At 48.1% G+C, this 14,363-nt stretch overlaps 1 protein-coding gene across 1 annotated transcript in view; it reads right to left on the bottom strand.

Annotated features, from left to right (window-relative positions):
• Positions 1-1,296: 1,296 nt before the first annotated feature.
• The window catches only part of si:dkey-22o22.2 (neural-cadherin), a 113,993-nt gene continuing 100,926 nt past the window's right edge, over positions 1,297-14,363 (bottom strand). The window contains exons 23-34 of the mRNA XM_041941845.1: positions 12,635-12,912; positions 11,277-11,491; positions 9,737-9,864; positions 9,524-9,651; positions 8,952-9,063; positions 7,162-7,342; positions 6,886-7,052; positions 6,445-6,709; positions 6,154-6,334; positions 5,811-6,061; positions 4,936-5,093; positions 1,297-4,448 (exon numbers count right to left, since the gene is read on the bottom strand). Of these exons, the coding sequence (XP_041797779.1) occupies positions 3,777-4,448; positions 4,936-5,093; positions 5,811-6,061; positions 6,154-6,334; positions 6,445-6,709; positions 6,886-7,052; positions 7,162-7,342; positions 8,952-9,063; positions 9,524-9,651; positions 9,737-9,864; positions 11,277-11,491; positions 12,635-12,912 (2,736 nt within the window). The 3' untranslated portion in view covers positions 1,297-3,776. The remainder of the gene's footprint in view (positions 4,449-4,935; positions 5,094-5,810; positions 6,062-6,153; positions 6,335-6,444; positions 6,710-6,885; positions 7,053-7,161; positions 7,343-8,951; positions 9,064-9,523; positions 9,652-9,736; positions 9,865-11,276; positions 11,492-12,634; positions 12,913-14,363) is intronic.

The raw sequence follows: 14,363 nt of genomic DNA, 5'->3' as shown, positions 1-14,363 counted from the left end.
GGTCAGAGGTCACAGGCAGCACTTCTCTCTGCTGACAGACCTGCTTTGACAAGCAGGTCAGCAGGAAGTGATCATGGGTACGTTAGCCGCAGGAGCTAACAGCTCTCCAAAGGTGGAAAACTTTTTGGACTTTAACATCCACCTCAGTCGTTTGCCTTTAACTGAATTACAAAGTATATTAAAAAAGTTTTTTTAATCAGGAATTCTTACCAGACAACTTCTCCACAAGCTGCACGTTTCTCCTCACTGACGAAATTAACTTTTCAAACTCAATGATAATATTTTCACTGATGAATGTTTGCTCTCATTCACTTAATCCAAAAATGATAACTTCATTTGGAAAGTTTTTATTTTCATGCTTTCTGTCACTGAGCTTAAACTGAGGAGAACAGCTTTGTGTTTGCTTCTTGAAACTCTTGTAGTTGTTAAATCCTGGAAATAACTGTCGTGCAGTCCTGTGTAATATCAGGATTGACCACATGGTGGCAGCATTGTCTCGTAAGGATTTCTATAAACCTTCACAGTTAATAGAGGAAGAACTCAGATCACTTCAGTAAAAGTAGAAATACTCAGTTACAAGTTAAAGTCCTGCATTCAAAATGTCAGTAAAAGTATAAAAGTATTATCATCAAAATATATTTGATGAATTTAAGTACCAAAAGTAAGTACTGCCATTTAGCAGAATGACCCATTTCAGAGCAATATATATCACTGGAGTTTAATTATTGATGCTCTCATGTGTTCCATTATTTCAGTGTTGCAGCTGGTGTTTTAACCATCAATATTCATCAATTTATTTGATTATATTTTCGTAATTTAAACCTACAAAGTAGCTAAAGTTATCAAATTAATGTAGTGCAGTAAAAAAAAATAATCTAGTATTTGCCTCTGAAATGTGGTGAAATAGAAATATAAAGTATTAGAATATGGAAATACTCAAGTCACACATCTAAAAACAGGACTGAAGTACAGTGTACTTAGTTACTTTGCTTTACCGCCCAGTTCCAAACTACTTACTGCTGGTACACAGTGTGTACTATTTACTGCAAAACTCCCCCCTTACTTAAAATAATTACTTTTAATACTTTGTTGTGCCAAGATCTTTATTTACCTTATCATTTTTAAATTAACATGGATGCATTTAAACATCTGCATCGCCATGGCAACTGAGCAAGCGAGCTGCTGAGAACAGCCACTCAGTGAACTGTTTCATCGCCCCCCCCCCCCCCCCCCCCCCCCCCCCCCTGTAAATCAGAAAGCAGCTCAGACGAAGAGTTTGGGGAAAAGCCGGTTTTATTAAAAGTCATATACAAAAGGAATATTCATGTCAGGTTGCTATAAAACGTCCATATGTACATCGTATCAACACTGCTCAGCGCTACATGACACTTACACTGTGTGTGTGACGTGGACACACACTCACACACACACAAACGTATTAAACTGCTTTAAAAACACTGGATTTACACACAGCACAAGTCAAAACTGCAGACATGAGAACATGTGACGCTTCACATCCCTTCACAAACACACCTGCGTCGCTTTGTTTCCTCACCTGGACGCAAAGCTTCGAGGACTCGAAGAAAACTGACGAAGCTGGAATGAATCTGTCTCCAGGCAACGATCTCAGAGCCTCAAAGCAAATGTTCTGCCTCCAGGACACGAAGGGTTTTAATCCCCGTTCTGTGAATGTGTTCTGGGGAGAACCACGACCCGAAGTTCACACCAGAACCTTTAAAATATCAGATTGAGTCTCGCACTTCTGTGAGTTCCTAATAAACTCTGATTGTATCTCTGCCTGCTCAGACCTCCTCTGCCTGAACGTTTCCTCCTCCTATAAAACTACATTCATCAGGCGGAGAGATGACGCCGACGACCATCAGACACGAGGCCGCCGCCCGACAAACCGCCGCCTCGCATCTCCTTTAGTCTAAAAAACAACAGTCACATTTGTTTGGCTGTGAAGGGGTCGAAGGAGGGAGGGGCTACGCGCCTTTTTGGTCCTCGTCTCACCATCGGGGAGACGTTCAGTGAAACTTCCTCTAAAAGGTTAATTCATGAGGAGTGGGATGAAACTGACGTGTCGACTTCCTGTCAGGTGACCAGTCTGCTCCTGTAGAGCAGATTCGGGCGCCTCTGGGGTCACGTGACCTGAACAGCTGTTGTGTATTTTGACGTCCTGAGCTGATGCAGTGCAGAGTTAACGTGCTCGAACCGGCTGAACTTTGACCTTTGTGAGTGCAGCCAATGGGCGAAGGCCGGTTCCGTGATTAAAGACGGACGACCAGCTCGTCATCACGACCTAAACTAAAAACCTCAGCCTTTGAGAATCTGCACTTTGAGCTCAAAACAAAACCGCAGAACGGCGAGAGTGACGGCATCCGGCGGGTTAACTGACGAGCTGCAGCTTCCTGGAGTTTCTACACGGGAGTATAAAAATAATCTCATCTGAAAACAAACTATTTACTTCAGCGTTCTCTCATCCTCTAGTGCAACAGGAAGCAGCTGAGAGCTGGTTACTGAGTTGGCTGGGGGTCTGGTGGGGGTCTGGTGGAGGTCTGGTGGGGGTCTGGTGGGGGTCTAGCCTGTGGAGACGCAGCGACGGCGAAGCGGGAAAAGAAAAGTTTTGTTCGTACGTTTCAGGTTAAAGTGAAAACGCTGCGTTAAAATGCCCTTAAAGAAGAACTCTGTGAGACTCACATCAAGGCCTTCATGTTGTTCGTGTTAACAAATGAACATTTAAGACCCCCGAAAACAAAAAACCGTCACCTTGGACCCTGAAAGTCCACATTTCAGACTGAGAGTCATCGAGCCACAACATGAAATAAATACAGCTGAAACAGAAGCAAAATAAATAAAGATGTCTGACGTGTTGCTGCTTCATGAACCCTCACAGCTTCCCTCTGTGCTTTAGTGCCACTGAACCAGGACTCAGACCTGGACCCTCATCTGGTTTTCTACATGAAGGAGCACCAGAACCACAGCGACCCTTCGGCCTTCAGGGGAGGAGCCGAGCCGCCGCGCTCACGTCACGCCCGCGTTACTCTTCTTCGGTGGTTTTATTTATAAATTCACTGAATTTAAACACGACTTCACCCACACGCCCGTTCCCGTACTGTTCGCTCCTCGCCGCTGAATGAGCTCAGGATCGCAGTCTGAAAGGTGGCTTTTCCTTTAGCGGGGACAGCAGCCAATCACGACTGAGAATTCTGAGGCGGAGTCCGGTGCAGCCAATCAGATGTCAGGCCCTACGTTCACCTGCGCAGGTGTTTTTTTTTTTTACAGTGGATGTACTGTGTCTCTTCTTCCTCGAATCTGAGGTTTAATTGGCTAAAACATCTGTAATCAGATGATGATTACTGCTTGAGGACATTTATTCTGTGTCACTCTGTGAAAAAGTGATGATTGAACTTATTCTTAAATTAATTTAAACTACTGTCTCTTTTGCTCCAGGCCCACCAGGTGAGTGAAGTTTATCAACTTTCATTTTATAAAAGCCGATCTTCAAATTAATGATCAGATCGTAATAAAACTAGATGAGATTTTGAACATTAAGTTTTATTTAATGTTTTATTAAGAGTTTATTTAACTGAGTGTCAGTTAAAGACTCTCAGACATTTGAAATGATTTAAAATTAAACCTTCCTGTGGTGATTTTCATTCTGACCGTCTCTTGTTTTTAGTGTTTCTGGTTTCAGACGGACGTGAACGCAGCACCGGCCCCTGCCCCTCCTTCTGTGCTGACGTGTTCAGGTGGGTGGTGTCGTGCGCTGCCCTCTAGTGGTGATGAGGCAGCATGTCGTGGGTGTGGCTCCTCTGTATGTAGGCCACTGCGTCCCTGTATGTGAGGGCCAGCTGGGGCCGGTCGTACATCTCGCTCAGGGCCCGGAACTTGGGGCCCCACCGCGACAGCCTGTCGTAAACCATGCCTCCTTCGTCGTCTTCCTCCTCCTCTTCCTCGCCGGGGGCTGTTGCGGTGTTCCTCCGCGACGCGGCGGACCCCAGCGAGCTGAGGCTTCCCGCCGACGACCCCGAGCCTTCCACGCACCAGACGTGGTACGCGTCCGGCGGGAACGCCTCGCAGTCGTTGTCCGCCTCCCAGATGATCCGCGACACGTAGCTTTTAAAGTCCACGTGAGAGCGCGACCCCGACCGGGCGTCCACGTAGCCCCCTCCGTCGCTCGTCTCCACGTCCCTGCCCGCGTGAGCGGCGTAGTTGGCGTAGGCCGCGTCGCTGCCGTAGCTGTTGGTGGCGGCGGGCTGGTGGTGGTGATGGTGATGCGGGATGCTGAGGTAAGGAGCGCCCGAGCTGCAGGAGGAGCCGGACGGGGGGTGAACTTCCTCCTGGGAGCCGGGCGAGGATTTGATGAGCGGGGCGGTGGTGCAGGACGAGGACTGAGACAGGCTGGAGCACAGCGGGCGCTTCAGCTCCGTGATGTCGTATCCGTTCTGGAAGCAGCGAGGAGCACGAGGTTAGACGCAGCCAATCATCAGTAACCTCAGAGAGAGACGTTTGGACTTAATGTTCACTACGTATGTAGTGTTTACAGCGTGTGTCCAGAGGGACCAATCAGGGGAGTTTTCTGTGTCATGTGCTTCATGGTCATTTAGGAATCAACTGTGTGAGCACGACATGAAAATAATTCTCGAGTCGTGTGAAAAACTGGAGATCCGGCCGACAGCCAGGAATCTCGTCTTTACCTGTGTGTGTGTGTGTGTGTGTGTGTGTGTGTGTGTGTGTGCGTGTGCGTGTGTGTGTGTGCGTGTGACAATCATAGGACACCAGCAGAACATCCTGCTGCTTCCTGTCTATCAAAAAAAAGTTCTAGTTTCCGTTGTGTGACAGCGTCCAGGGTCCCCTCTCTGAAGTGAGCTGTTACATAAAAAGTATAGTGAGTGTGTGTGTGTGTGTGTGTGTGTGTGTGTGTGTGTGTACCTGGTCCTGCTCCCCTCCCCCCTCCTCGTTGTAGTTGAGGATGTTTTCTCGGATGTCCTCCCAGCTCTCGTGTTCAGCTGGGATGTGGTAAACTCCTCGCTTCCTGAACTTGTTACGGCTGCCTTTCTGGTTCCACACCGTCACCGCCACCAGCACCGCTGCACACACACACACACACGCACACGCACACACACACATGATCACACACACACAGTGAGAGAGGAGGATGGCATAAATATCTTCATCATCTGTGCGTAGATGTGCTTCCTCAGCGCCGGGACAGATTTGGTTTCCTTCCTGTGCGTTTGCTGCTCGTTAAGCTGCTCTGTGGAGCCTCAGTTAACGAGCGCTACGTTCATTTGAAACATCAGTGTGATTATTCTAAACAGAATCCCACCCCCCCTCACCGCTTCCTCTTCAGGGCGGAGCAGGAAGAGAGAGGGCTGATGGGAAATTAAGTCTCAGTGTGGAAGAACGAAGCGTTCTGTAAACGTTACGTAACTGAACCCTCTCTGACGCCGTCTGCAGCTTCGTGATCGATGCTGATGGAAAAACTATTGATCTGCTCTGTTACACAAGTTTAGGACAAAAGGTCTGTTTGCTACATCACACTCGTCAGCCTCCAGCTGAGCCGCTCGTAACAGTTCATCACTTCATGGTACCTTACAGAGGCTGCACCCGTGTGTTAATATTAATTGGAATAAGTTCATGCTTTCAGAATCACATGTTGATCACATGTTTGGTCACATGCTGCTCCGTGTTTCGCCTCCTTGTTAAATTATCACTTTTCTTTTTAACACTCGTTGAATCGCTCGCTGTTCGGTTTGTGGCGCCTGAAGACAAGTTGAAACGTTAATAAATAACTCGTCTCTTACCGAAGAAGACGAGCAGACACATGCTGATGGCCAGGATGGAGCTGGGGCTGAGGGCGGCCAGCCGGTGACCTTTGACCTGTCCCAGCTCGCAGCGCTGACCCCTGAACCCCTCCTGACACCGGCACCGGTAGCTGTCGGGTGACAGCGCCTGGCAGATGCCGCCGTTCCGGCAGGAAGCGGACCCGCAGGGCGACGGCACGCAACGCTGCTGACCCGAGTCATCTGTCACCGTCACCTGACCGCCGGGACACCTGGCGGACGGCGGGGCGGGATGGAGGGAAGGCGAGTTAGTCGGAACAAAACCAGAACGCTGTTATTAACAAAGCGTTTGTATGTCTTTCACCTGCACTGGTGCTTCCTCCACAGGTCCACGCAGCGCAGCGGGCTGCGGCAGGGCTGACCGCTGCAGGCGTCGCTGGAGCACCCGGGGGTGACGCCCCGCCTCTCCAGGACCGTCACCAGGTCCCGGCTCTGCCCGTCCAGAGGCAGGACCTGACTGTTCAAACGAACGTCCCGCACACAACCTGGAGGAAGAGTTTGGTGGTTTTTTAGGCTGGTTGTGATTTTTACTGCTGACACACTTTGTTGTCATGGCGACTAAGGGGCTGAGAAAGCAGAAGAATCCAGGTCTCACCCTGGAAGTCGGCCTTGTCTCCGGTGCTCGGACCGTTGCCGACCATCACGCTGGCCGGGTGAACCACTATCTCCCTGCGGCTCCCCAGCCGGGCCTGAACCTCCCTCGAGCCGCCGCCCTGCTCCAGCCGCAAGACGAACAGGTTGTCATGGCGAGTGAGGCCCACGAGGACCCACTGCCCGATGTCCACCCGCTGGCCGGGAAGCCGCAGGGCGTGAGCCCCGTCGCCGAGGTTGGCACGAACGGAGAGGTGGCCCTCCATGATCTGAAAGACAGATCACAGCAAGTTAGAACAAATGTCACCAGCAGTTTGAAAATCCTTCCCATGATGCATCACGTCTATCGTATTCATGCTCCCACGTGACACCACTGTTTAAACTGAGATAAACGCCCATCATCGTGTCAGAGGTCAGGTAATGATTGGCCGACGGCTGCACTGACCTCCAGGACGACGTACTCGTTGGCCTCCCGGGACGTCAGGGAGAGCAGGGTGCCGGCGGTGGCTCTGGTTCTGAGGAGCAGCTGGATGTTGGTGCGGCGGGAGCTGCCGCCTCCTCGGAGCTGATAACGTACGACGCTGCCCGAGTCGAAGGAGAACTCTGGGACGGCTGAGGAGGGAGGGGGGAGACAAAATTTGATGGAAACTGTAGAATTTGATTGGCCGAGACACACACACACACACACACACACACACACACACACCGTCAGAGCCCTCACCTCTGTCACACTTGTGTCCGGTGTATCCGGGGTGACACTCGCAGCTGAACGAGCCCCAGTCGGCGAGGCAGGAGGCCTGAACGCCGCAGGAGGGACCCGCCGCCGTCACACACACCCCGTCTGTCAGCCTGCAGCCAGGTGTGCTGTCCACGCTCTCACCTGGAGACGCCAGGTCGTACACCTGAGGGAGGAAGAGGATTTCAGCATCGTCATCATCTACGCTAATCACCGCCCTCGCAGCGTTTATAGATCAACTACAGCCGAGACAAAACGCCTGCCGCCGGGGGTCATGTGATCCAGGCTGCGCTCACAGCCAACATGATCTCCTCCTTCACTCTGAAAGCAGTGAGAGCGGATTCGACATGCACTAAATGTCTGAACGTGCTCGTTGTCTTCAGCTGGCAGCCGTGCAGCGCCTCCATTCTGTGCTGTGTCAAACTGTCTCAACGCATGAACTCCAAAACGTTCCCGAATTCTGAAGGAACCAAGGAACCGGCTCTGATTACAGGAGCCTGAGACGCTGGATTACCTCTCTCTGTCTTTTAATGTTTCTGAGAGCGGCTTTGTTTCGGCATAAAAACCTGCTCGTGTGAGAGCTAACGAGATTCCTGGAGGTTCACTGAACATCAGGATTCATCCTCTGGGAGTCATGAATGTCCACAGTGTCCATATTAGCTTGATCTGGACTGAAGTCAGGCAAAAATTGGGTTAAATGAAAACCTGCAGTGGATTCAGGATGAAGAATCGGACCGCAACTTCAAAATTTAAACATTTTTTGAAAGCTATGAAATTAGTTTATCAGTTTCTTTTGTTCTCGACTGTTTGTGTGTTCACAGCCTGACGCTGACACGAACAAACAAAATCATACGACATCATGAACATATAGATAGATAGATAGATAGATAGATAGATAGATAGACTTTATTTATCCCAAGCTGGGAAATTGCAGTGCAGCAGCAGCATCACACACAGTGAAATAAGTGAAAAATTGTGAAATAAGAACAAACTATACATAATAAAATATCAAAATAGCGAGCAGTAAAAAGATTATATGCATAATAATAAAATAGCAAACAGTAGTAATGACGTCCGTTTAAAGGCTGCGGGAGTCTCAGCCCTCGTCCACGTGTTTCAAACGTGTTCTTCCTCCTCTTTCTCAAAGAAAAATCCCGTCCACACACACAAAAACACAACTGAACTATAAACATCTGCCACACCAACAGGGGGCGATATAACCCTAAAGCCACAATGGCCAATCAGAAGCCTGATAAAAGCTATTATCAGCAGGCTATTAGAGGTCTGACCTCGATATTATGCATCCCGCCTTCACCACAGCAGGATTCATAGTTTGAATCGCCGTGGTGACGCTCGTTAGGGGTGAGGACGTGATCCCGACCCCCAACTGAGCACAGGAAACAACCCCAGACACAAGGGATTGTGGGTAGAGGATCTTTTCTTTCATATTTGTTGAGCCGTGGGAGGTTGTTGAGGTTTTCTCTGAGCGGCAGAAGGAACCACAGCAGCTCGTTTGGTTTCAGGAGGAGGACGAGGAGGACGAGGAGGAGGAAGGTTCTTTTCATTTATATTAGATTTTGGCCTGTGATGTTGAGATGTTGGCTTTGGCTGATGAGCCGCCAGGCTCACACCACCATCTGTCCAATCGCTGTCCCCCGACACACACACACGTGCACACACGCACACGCACACACACTTGCACACATGCATGCACGCACACACGCACGCACGCACACTCACACACACACACGCACACGCACACGCACACGTGTTACCTGACTGTCCACCACCAGGTTGCGGATGCAGCCGGTGAAACTACGGTAACGTCTATGAGGAGATGTTTCCTTCATTCCTCCCAACTGAAGAGGCTGGAAGACATTCAGATACCTGAGAGGGGGGAGGAGGAGGAGGAGGAGGAGGAGAGGGGAGGAAGAAGAGAACAACACAACGAAAGGAAAAAGAGCAAGAATGACAAAGAGAAGGAGAAGGATTCGGGGTAGGGAGAGAAGATGTGTAGAGAAGGATGAGGAAGAGGAGGAGGGGCAAGAAGAGGAAAAGGGTGACGATGGATGGAATGAAAAATGGGATGAGAGGACAAGATAGAGGAAGAGAACGAGCAGAGAGGAAGAGGAGACGGAGAAGGAAGGTAAAGATTGGTGGAGGTGAGCATCATGAAGAGTGACAAGAAACAAGGAGAGAAGGAGGAGAAGAGGGAATAGGAAGAAGGAAGGAAGGAGTGGACGGAGGAGAAAGGAGGTTTTAGATTCGTTATAGTTTTAAATTGTCAAATCTTTATTAGTAACGTGGACGGTGACAGTGTCTCTACTGTCTCCGGACTCGCTCTCACCTCTGGTTTCCAGGCGTCTCTCCCGCAGCTCTGCAGCCGGACTCGTCCGTCTCCTGAGTGTCGCCTCCGACACCCTCCAACTCATTCACCGCCACCCCCCCACACTGGTCCAGGATCAGCTGCACTGCCTGAACACAGACAATGAGATGCACACAAGTCATCAGGTAAAAAAAATCAACCAAAAGTCAGTATCCGTCCGTCCGTCCGTCTTACCTTTCCGTCGCTGACGATGTCGAGGCGATGCCAGCGGCGGTCGGTGACGGTGGATTTCGGCGGGAGCTGCAGGGTCAGCGTTCCTGATCCGTGGTTTATACTCAGAGCTGGAACCCCGTTCCTCAGCTCTGGGTGGGAGGATGAGATTTTCAGTCTATTTTCCTGCTCACAGTAAAAACAGATTCTTTAACTTTGGGAACGATAAGTGGTGATGAGAATACTCAAAGATCCAGAATGACCCAGAGCTCTTCTCAGCGCCTTCGTTCAGTCAATGAAGGTGCATCACATGAACAAAAGAACAACTGAACGTGACCTAAACGTGACATCACGTGACCAAAAGCTCACATTCAGATGATGGAGCCAAACGAAGACGGCGAGATGTGAGTCCTCGCTGTAAAGCTCAGGATGGATCCTATCAAATGGAAACTGCTTTAACTTTTTTCCTTATGTGTTGGTGATGCTTGGATTTAGCTGATCGGTTGTGATGTCACATGACTGAACCTGCGACCCCGACATCTCGTCTCTGTATCGCTGTGTAAGCTGCTGAATCCCATCAGCGGCTGCAGGGATCCACTAAGTCAATTCTGTGTGTCTTCCAATATCCTCTCAGCTGTGCTGTGTGTGTTTGAGTGAGCGTGACCCGATCGACCTCGGCGCCGGGCTATTGAACGCGCGAGTGAAAAACGCTTCACGGCGATCGATGCTGCAGCCATCTTTGATTTTTCCCTGCCCGGACTCATGCAACAACAGCGCGGGTTCAATAATTACATAAGTTTAATGCCACATGATTATGCAAGAAGTGTTTGAAAGGCCATCCGCAGGCTAATCCGCTAAGACCACAGCAGGCCCGCCGGGAGCTGACATTCGAGTTTATGAAGCTCTTCGTCCACTGAGAAACCGTCTTTACGGCGTCAGATTGATTCGCGCTTTGTGTTCGCTGAAAAGGACGAGCGGCGTTCCCACCAGCTCCGTGAGATTAGCATGTTCGTTAGAGCGCCTCCAAGCTCAAAATAACATTTAGCAAACTTTTAGCAAAGGGACGCCGCGTTTCAAACAGCGTTTTCAGTATTATCGCCGCAGCAGAGGAGCCACGCCCGACGCCCCCCAGGACCATCGGTTCAGTTCTGATCCCGCAAACGACAGAATCAACCGAATCTGACCAAACGCTGGAGCCTCGGTAACGTAGCATCAGGTCGGTTCGTCCTTCCTTTCATTCGTCCAACACTTCGGTACAGAGCAAGACACTGAGACAACAACGTTTTCGTGAGATGCGGTTTCAATATTCAAGTTAGAGGTCTTCACAGGTCCAGTAAACCGGACCAGAAGGATCCCTGATCACGTAATAATGATCAGCTCTGAACTTCACTGGTCTCATCATGCTGCCGCTGCCAGTGTATATTCTGTGCAATCATCCTCCAGATTTAACTCTTCTCTGATCCCTTTGTTCGTTTCAGACCTGTAAAGATCTACAAGGTCGACGAAGAGGTCGGCCAAAATTTTGGTGTACAGTTGGAGCTTTACACCTCAGCAGAAAACTCACCGAGGGCGATGAAGTCCTCCTGCTCCCCGGCGCGAGCCGGTCCGAGCGGCCCGTCGTAGAGGAGCAGCCCATTGGCCGACTCAGCCAGGAACTCCAGGGAGATGTGGCTCTGGAAGCAAGGCATGATGGGAGGGAACCAGGCGTAGCCCTGGCCGCCGAAGCTGTGTTTGGTCTGCTGGCACTCAGGCCCGTCGAACATGGGAGGACACTTACATCTGAGAGACAGAAAGAGCTCGTTTCATTGATCGCTTGATAATGTAGCCAACATCTCTGAGCAGTGATAATCAAACACGCTGAAGGTAATTCATTTTGTTTCTGTTGGTAGCAGCTTCTAAAGGTACCGAATAAATGAGATCAATCAGTGAATTTTGGTTAAATTATTCACTCAAGTGACGTTTCAAGTGTATTTTCTGTCAATGTTATCTCCCATAATGATGTTCCAAAGCTGTCTCCACACTGCCAGGATGTGTCCGAGGACACAAACTACCTCCCTTTCCTATACTTTTATATATGTTTTTAACATAAAACCATCCAATTTAAACATATTTAGTCTAAAATTATTTGGATCATCTTGTTTGGATCAACTGTAGGAAACAAACTCCTCCTCAGTTCATTCACACAATGCAAAGGACATGACGTCAGCGGCAGCTTTGGCCCGGGTCAACATGTAAAACTATCTAATATTATCTGTAACACCATCTCAGTGTGATGTAGTGTTGCTGCAGCGTTGCAGCAGGTTTCCTCCCACATGCCAACATTAATTAACATGAGCTAAGAGAGATAGAAACCTTGACAGACAGACTGTTAATTGAAAGTAACTGTCGTCTCTCTTTGCCAGTGTAAACAGGATTTATTGGGAGTGGAGGAAAGAGGAAGGAGAGCGAAGGAGGGAGAAGCATCTGTCAGACGTAGCAGCCGAGATGCTGAGTTCGATATTTAAACCATTAAAATGATGTGACAACTCAAAGTCAACTACTGTAGATGCGGCTGAAAACGAGGCTTTGCAGGGTTAGGACTCCCTCTCTTATTAAATCTCTGCGATGTTTGACAGATTTACTTAGACCTCATCAGTTAACAAATGGGAAGCCTCTGCTAGCTTCAGACAGTGATGCTAACAGATTCGGACGTGAATCTGCTGCAGACGACGAGCAGACTTCTAGTCGACAGTGGAAACTATCCAAACATAGACGTGTGATGGTGAGAAAAGTAGAAAAATGTAATGTTTTCTCATTATAAAAACCTTTCTTGTTATAAAAATGCTTTACAGGCAATAACGTTTGTTGATAGTGAACACATACATGACTGCTTTTGTGAAAATTTAATTGGAAGAAGGACTTTGGAAGTCTCCCTGCACCCACCTGTATCCCAGCGGCCCGTCCTGACAGGTGCCCCCGTTCAGGCAGGGGTTGGTGGGGTAGGCGGAGCAGGGCAGGTGGATCGCCTCGCGGGCCCTGCAGCCACACCGCGCTGTTGACGAGGCTGACAGCGACACCAGAGAGGTGTTACCGGTGCTGAGGGGCACCGGGGCGTGGCTGAATGACACGTCGTTGCTGCAGCCTCCGGACTGACTGCAGTCTGCGTAGGGACAGTCATCAACGCCCACCTGAGAGATGGACACGCCCAACAAGGCCTCCAGCTGCAGGGGGTCAAATAAGAGATGTACACAGGAAATGGTTTTTATGTTAAAAAACAAAAAATAAGTTTTAAAAGTCTCTACATAAAAATAAAACTACATAACTAACAACTAGGATGATACCAACTGTTACCCTGCATAAAATAAAACTGCCATAAACTAACTGAACCCAAGACTAAACCAGCATGAAGCATGAACCAAGCATTAAACTAAATCTAGCATGCAGCTAACTAAAATTAAAGCAAGCTATTAACTCAAACTAAAATAACTTAAAGTATGAAACTAAACCTAACATGAAAAAAACACCAACATTAGGTCAAGTAAAACTAAACCTAGTATGAAACTTAAACTAGCATGAAAGTAACTCGAACTAAAACTAGTATGAAACTCCCACAAGCAAGAAGCTAATCAAAGCTAAACTTAGAAGTAAAACTGGCATGAAAGTAACAGGAACTAAACTGCATGAATCAAAACTAGCATAGATAACCAAAACTAAAACTGTGATTAACCTAAAGAAACAACTAAAAGTGTAACTTGGATATAACTAACTGAAACAAACTAGCATGAGGCTAGCATAACCAGAAGTACCAAGAAACCAAGTGAAACTAAACCTAGCATCAAACAACTCAGAGTAGTTAGGGTTACTATGATAAAACTGACTGAAACGAAACAGAATGAAGCTAACCAAAACTAAACCTAGCATAAAACTAAAACTAGCATGAAACTAAGATGAAACCAATCACAAAACTAAAACCACCATGAGGGTAAACTAGCATGAAACTGAATGGTAGGTCTACACTTAGCATGATGGTAGAGCTAATGCTAACTGACCCACGTTAGTTAACCAGAACTAAAACTAGCACAAAGCCAACTTGAAACTAAAACCAGCGTGGAAGCTGAAAACTAATTCTAGCACGAAGCTAAAATGAACATAGCAAGCTAATGGAGTGTATAAGAAGGTATACATGAAGCTAACCAAAACGTCCACAACATGCGCTAGCTGAAGGTGACACTAGGATTAAACTAAACAAAACATAAGCTAACTGAAACTAAAATGAATGTTAGATTACAAATAGCATGAAGCTAATCAATCCCTGAAAAGAGACAGACTGAGTGAAACTAGCAGACTCTACAAACACAAAACTACAATTAAAGCTAAATCTGGGGGAAAAGTGAAAGTAAAGCTAACGTGGGAGAAAAACAAACACCGTAGCTACAACTGAAGCTACGAGCTCCGTCTGAACATCATAGAGAATTTCAGAGAATGACAGCAGCTCTCTTTAATCTCACGTCTGCCTGCGTCAACGATACCTGAACTCACTTTATTCCCCTTAATGTTATTTATATGAACTTTGGTGTTTCTCTGTCATTTCCCCCTCCTGTTAAAGTTTGGCTGTTGTTCTCTTTCTGTTGCCAGATTCGCCCGTTTCTCTGCTTGTCATCTTGATTCTTTT

The sequence above is a fragment of the Chelmon rostratus genome, chromosome 8 (assembly GCF_017976325.1).
Source record: "Chelmon rostratus isolate fCheRos1 chromosome 8, fCheRos1.pri, whole genome shotgun sequence".
In the NCBI taxonomy this organism is placed as follows: domain Eukaryota; kingdom Metazoa; phylum Chordata; class Actinopteri; order Chaetodontiformes; family Chaetodontidae; genus Chelmon; species Chelmon rostratus.
This window is presented reverse-complemented; position numbering and strand designations above follow the sequence as displayed.